The following is a 5,864-nucleotide window of genomic DNA, read 5'->3' on the forward strand; positions in this document are numbered from 1 at the left end:
CGGTTGTTTGGGTTTGAGTCAACCATCCAAAACAGTTTTCAAACTTTTTCAAAAACACCTAAGTATAAAACAATCGGAACAACATGTTGTTTTTTCACTTAGTTTGAAAAACACTTTAAACTTAAAAGATTTGAAAACACTTAAGCTTTTAGATTCAACAAAGAGTGGATTACAAATATAATCTACCCCAGATCCTATTCTAAAGCACCTCAGCAACAACAATCACATCCAGTCTTCCATCAAACACAAAGGATTTGGATTCTTCAAAGCTTGAACACACTTGATTCAACATTACTTTCATTTTTCATTTGTGTAAAATGTATGCAATTAGTAATTTTGTATTTGATCTTATGCCAAACAAGCTAGGGGTATGGACTTTGGAAGAAACCAGTAGCAAATGGAAGTCATCCGATACCAAGAAAGCCTATTGCAAATTTCAGCCAAAAAGAAGGTAAGACAAGTGTGAGAAAGCATGGAAAGGAGAAGAACCAAGGAAGGAATGCTGTCCAAATAAGCTAGATTTTATTTTTACCTTTGAAATTCAAAATTTCTTCCTTAGGTTAGTTTACATTTTTGGCTAAAACTTGAGGATTTAGTCTTATCTTGGATGGTTGATCAAGTGAAGAATCCATCAATACGAACAACTTAAAAGAAGAAATTTTACACTTTTTTTTCAAAGTCAATATAGTAAATATTTGACATTGTTTGATTTATGAACAGTAAAGGTCGAAGTGCCTGTATGCACATCTTGGCAATTATTTGACTTCCACTAGTATGCTAAGAAGGTGAGGTTTTCCCTCAACTTCTCTTAATAGAAAAAAAACAAAAACAAAAGCAATCAGTTAGACATGTTGAAAGAACTGCTCCATCCGGATTGCACAGTTCCATGATACACAGGCAATGAAGTCTCTTCTGGTGACTCCAGGTTCGGTAATCTGTTGATAAGAGAAGAGCAAAAGTAAGAGTTACTGGTGTTGTCACTATAATAAATCCCTCCATTTGCATCATTGCCTTCTTGTGGGTATTTCAATTCAACTTCTTCAGCTTCCTCACTAGAGGAGTTCAGATTTCTCTGCATCAATTCTCTAAACACTGTTGATTTTAGGAGAAGTCCTAATGCAGTTGGAGAAGATGGTTTGTTGCAAGGACTCAGAGGGTTTATATACTTGGAAAAGTCTTGCTTCTTCGTACTGTCCAATTCAGCTGAGGAGAATGAATGCATGTTAGAGTTGGATACATCAATGTTCCCTCTTGTTTGCATTGATTTAGAGGTAGCAAAGGGTTGAGGGTCTGTGCTAGGCTTTTGATCATGTGAAGCTATAGGATGTGTTCCTGGTCTTAGCCATCTGATGTAGGTGCTCAAGTCAAAGTTTGTCACAGCATTTATGCCTCTGTACTCAATTGCTGCAATGTCATATGCACGAGCTGCTTCTTCTTGTGTACCTTTAGAGGAAGACATGAGCACATGGATGAGGTCACAGCTCTTTATCAATAAAATATTTGGATCAATCAAGGTTTAAATTTGGTGTCACAGTGCCAGTTTTATCCCAATCTCTGATATTATGAGAACTTATGAACAAAATGGGACCAATACAAGTATATAAAGTCCACAAACCTTACATTAGAATCCAAATTAGAGTAACCATTTATTAAAACCTTGATATGGATAATGAATCTTCCTAGTTATCCCACCATCTAAGTTGCAATCTTTTGACCCTTTGTTTTCCAAATTCTTGTTATTTTAGACATGGATACATGGTGAAGTGGCCAAGTGGTGTTCTTTGTAAGAAACATGGGAATTATGTTGAGTGTGAAAACTCACTGTAAGTCCCAAGGTAGAGGTACTTGTTGCCAAACACTCTCCCAATTCTTGCTTCCCATCTTCCATTGTGATGGTGCCTGTATTTAGTTTTCATACATAAAATCTCAGCACCATTTATTTCTTTGTTGGACAAAAAAGAGAATGATGTTTGATTACAAAATTTAACAAATGTTTCACCTTGCTACTCCTCTATACTTTGATACACCTCTGGAAAAACCACTGCTCCTCCTACAATAAAGATACAAAACAGGATATAGAGCTTCAAAAAACAAAAACCAAAAGATTTAATGGCAGTATTTCTTGAAGAAATAGGATTACCTTCTCAGTGAAGCAAGATACTCTTCTTTGGTTACTGTTTTCATTATCTCAATTTCTTTGTCATAATCAGATACCTGAAAAATATCAGTATGTGAGAAATGGATATCACTCAGATACAACCTCTTCAAGAATAAACTTCAGCTTTTTTTTTTTAATGTATGATAAACATACAGGAAAATTTGTGAAAGTTGATGTTCCCCAGTACTTGAGTGCAGCCAAATCATAAGCTCTAGCAGCTGCTTCTTCATCATTATAAGCTCCTGGTTAAAGCATAAATTTACCCACAAAGTCAATTTCTCTATGTATCCTTGAATTCAAAGAAAATACAGTTAAAATCAAAAAATGATGTACTTACCCAAATATACTGCTCCACATCAAGAAAGCAACAAAGCCACATACAAAAACAGAACAACAATGCAATGAGCAATCAAAAATAAAAATTAGAAATAATAAATAACCAATAAAAGTGAAGTGGGGAAATTGTTCAGCATCTACCTTGCTTTCCTTTCTTCTTCTGAGTGGGATTCCAGGTCCCTTTATCCCATAGATGTGCTTCAAACCTTCCAGTCCACCTGTGTCTGTTCCACAGAAAGAATATAATTTTAGCTTGAATTCAGAAAACAATCACTAAAAGAATTGGAAATAGGTAAAAAAACTGAGAATAAGGGCTGTCTGATTCTCTTCTCATTTGTTTTATGTTTTCAAAACTACTTTCTGAAACAGTTCCACACTACTTAGTAATCAATTTTTCATCCAAAATAATGTTGTCTCATCCTTTTCTCTTCTGTTTTCTTCAAATGTTTTCCATTTTAAGTACTTCAGGGACGTACTTTTAGAAAACATAATTATGCTCAAAAGGTTTAAGGGGCAAAAGAATTTTAGAATACAGAAAAGTGCCTTTGAAAACAATAAACAAACAAGGCCTAAGATATGTTTATGAAGATCATGCCTGCTAACACCCCTGAACCTTGAACTTCTCTTCACAGTGGTGGCAGTACCAAGTTGCTTATGTTCTTCTAACTTTTCACCTTGTTGTTCATTGCCACCTAACACTGACATAGACGAACCTCTTCGCCTCCTTTTGACACACTTGGTAGCAATAACCTCACTACCATCTATCACCAGCAACCTATGGCTTCTTGGGCTCAGTTCAGATTTCACAGGTGCAAGCTCCATTTCACTCTTCTGTTTTCTTTTTCACCAAACAGCAATGCTATATTATTACCTGGAATGGTTCAATCAGTGACTTCTCTTTACATATATACTGCAAAAGAAACTTGTTTCATTCTTAACTTGTCATTTTATTGTTTAAAACTGGATTTTGGAACAAAGACAAAAAAATGTCGATGATAACATTACCATAAAAAACAAATTTAATTTTCTCACAACCCACGAAACCAATTACAAGTAGCTATTTGTGAGCTGACTCTTATTAAAGTATAAACAAAATGACCCTGTTCAATGCAAGACAACGTTTGATTTGTTGGTTACCATCTAAAACAATACATTGATTTTATCAAAATGTACAAGAGTTTTATTATGTCATAACTTATCACTTCCATGTGTTACAGAACTGAAAGCAAGTAGATGTTGAATAAACTTTAAATGTAATTTGTGGGTTTTAAAATTAGAAGTTACTAGAAAATAGTAGAATGAGAGTTTAGATATGTAAAAGGTAAAAAAATTATGAGTGGGACAATGCTCTCTCAGTTGTAATATACACCACAGAAAGAAATACAATAAAAAAAAATTCAAAGAAAAGTTTTCTTTAGAAAAAATTCAAGTGTGAGTGATTGCTTGTTTCAGAGTAGATGGATAAATTCTTTTGCAAGAATAAGAAAAAAAAGTTCATAAGAATAATCATTTTATATTGTTGTTACTTAAAGTGTCAACCTAACTGAGATATCAAATTACATAATGATGTCTAATTAAAGAAACTTATATTTTTTAAAAACAGAAAAGAAAATATATCTAAAATGGAAAAGGTTGTTTAAGCCTATATACATTACAAATTTGTATATAAACTTAAATGTAAGTGACCCCAAAGTAAATAAAAGAGCTTAGTCTCAAGAAATGAGAAAGCAAGAAAAACCAAGTTTGATGAATGAAAACATTAGTTTAGAAAGTTATAGAACAAATGGTTTTGGCATGTTCTGAGTTAAAAGTGTGTTTATAGTGCAGTTTTTGTTTTTTTGGGGAAAAGCATGAAGGAGTGATTTGTGTCGTGATATGATAAAATTTGTCAGTAATGATAGTGGTTAGAGTAAAGGCGTGGCAAATGTCGTCGAATAAGAGTAGTTATTTGTTGGATAATTGTGAAATTGTGGAAAAGTTCCAACTAACTTGGTCTCTTACCGAGTTGCAGATAAATGACAGAAAGAGTTTATTCCCTCTGCGGAGCTTTTCAAGTTCTGATTAATCCCTATGCAAACTTCCTTTTACATGGACTCATACAATTTAAGCCTTTTTCAAGTAACTCACAATTTTATTACACACTACAAAAAAAAATTATTAAATTAAAATAATTTTAAAAACAAAATATAAATAATTATTTTTTTATCTTATACTTTTTATTTAATAATTTTTTATAATACATTTTTTTATGGATTTGCGCCTGAGGAAGTTTATCAAAATAATGTATACAATATAATAATATATATTATTAAATTTATTTAAGTTTTAATTGTTGGAGATCCTCATTAATTTAAACATTTTTAATTAAGTTTTTATTGAAATTTATGTTTTAATAAATATTTAGAAATATTATATTTTTTAATTGAGTATTTGTCATTTGATTTTGTTTAAATTAAACTGGTAACTGTTAATTTTTACATGTCTTCACATGTAAAATAAAAAATAAAATCAGTAAATTTTAACTTTCTTGTAAATTTAAGTATTTTTAATTAAATTCATATTTAATATTTATTTTATTAAGTTTCAAAAATTTATATATTTTCAATTGAGTTCCGACTCAACTAGAGTAACATAACAATTTAATTTTATAGTTTTAAGCACAATAAATTTCTATATTATTTTCAATTGAGTTCCGACTCAACTAGAGTAACATAACAATTTGATTTTATAGTTTTAAGCACAATATTATAAACTTGGACAATAAAGAAATGAAACTTTGAAACCTTTTGTTTTCACATAGTTGATCTTATTTTTGTTTTAGTATTTAATTTAAGAAACAATTGATGTCATGTTTTACAAAATAATTAGGATTATGAAGATTTGATTTTATTATTATCCAAGTTTACAATGTTGTATGGTGTTTGAGACTCCAAAATCAAAATATCACGTCATCACAAAATCAAATGATATAAACTTAATTAAAAAATATAAAAAGTTTATGAATATTCAATTAAAAACACCTAAGTTTACAAGGAATTAAAATTTAATTTTATAGTTTTTTTATTTTCTATGAACGATCATGTTATTCACATTTCTCGATAAACTTAAACAATAGAAATTCAATTAAAAAATATAAAACTCTTAGAGACCTAATAGGAAAAAAAAAATCTAATAGGAATTTAATTGAAAATACCATTAATAAATCATTTTATTAAAATAAATTTATTGTTTATAATATTTTGTGAACTATAAACATAGAAGTATTTTTTATTAGAAACGAGAAGAAAATAAACAAAATATAGGGTTAGGGTTGTTGGGGATGAATCAGTTCCATGTGAGAGGAGGATGAGGATGTGGTGAATGGAGCAAC

At 30.7% G+C, this 5,864-nt stretch overlaps 1 protein-coding gene across 1 annotated transcript; it reads right to left on the bottom strand.

Annotated features, from left to right (window-relative positions):
• Positions 1 to 596: 596 nt before the first annotated feature.
• Positions 597 to 3,389, bottom strand: LOC137805808 (AP2-like ethylene-responsive transcription factor At1g79700). Its single transcript, XM_068605726.1, has 8 exons — positions 3,090 to 3,389; positions 2,636 to 2,718; positions 2,496 to 2,504; positions 2,312 to 2,400; positions 2,141 to 2,214; positions 2,000 to 2,050; positions 1,823 to 1,899; positions 597 to 1,443 (listed from the first exon to the last, which is right to left on the bottom strand). Exons 1-8 carry the CDS (start codon positions 3,314 to 3,316, stop codon positions 839 to 841), a joined length of 1,215 nt encoding a protein of 404 aa, XP_068461827.1. The 5' UTR covers positions 3,317 to 3,389; the 3' UTR covers positions 597 to 838.
• Positions 3,390 to 5,864: the final 2,475 nt, after the last annotated feature.

This window comes from Phaseolus vulgaris, chromosome 3 (assembly GCF_000499845.2).
Source record: "Phaseolus vulgaris cultivar G19833 chromosome 3, P. vulgaris v2.0, whole genome shotgun sequence".
NCBI classification, from domain to species: domain Eukaryota; kingdom Viridiplantae; phylum Streptophyta; class Magnoliopsida; order Fabales; family Fabaceae; genus Phaseolus; species Phaseolus vulgaris.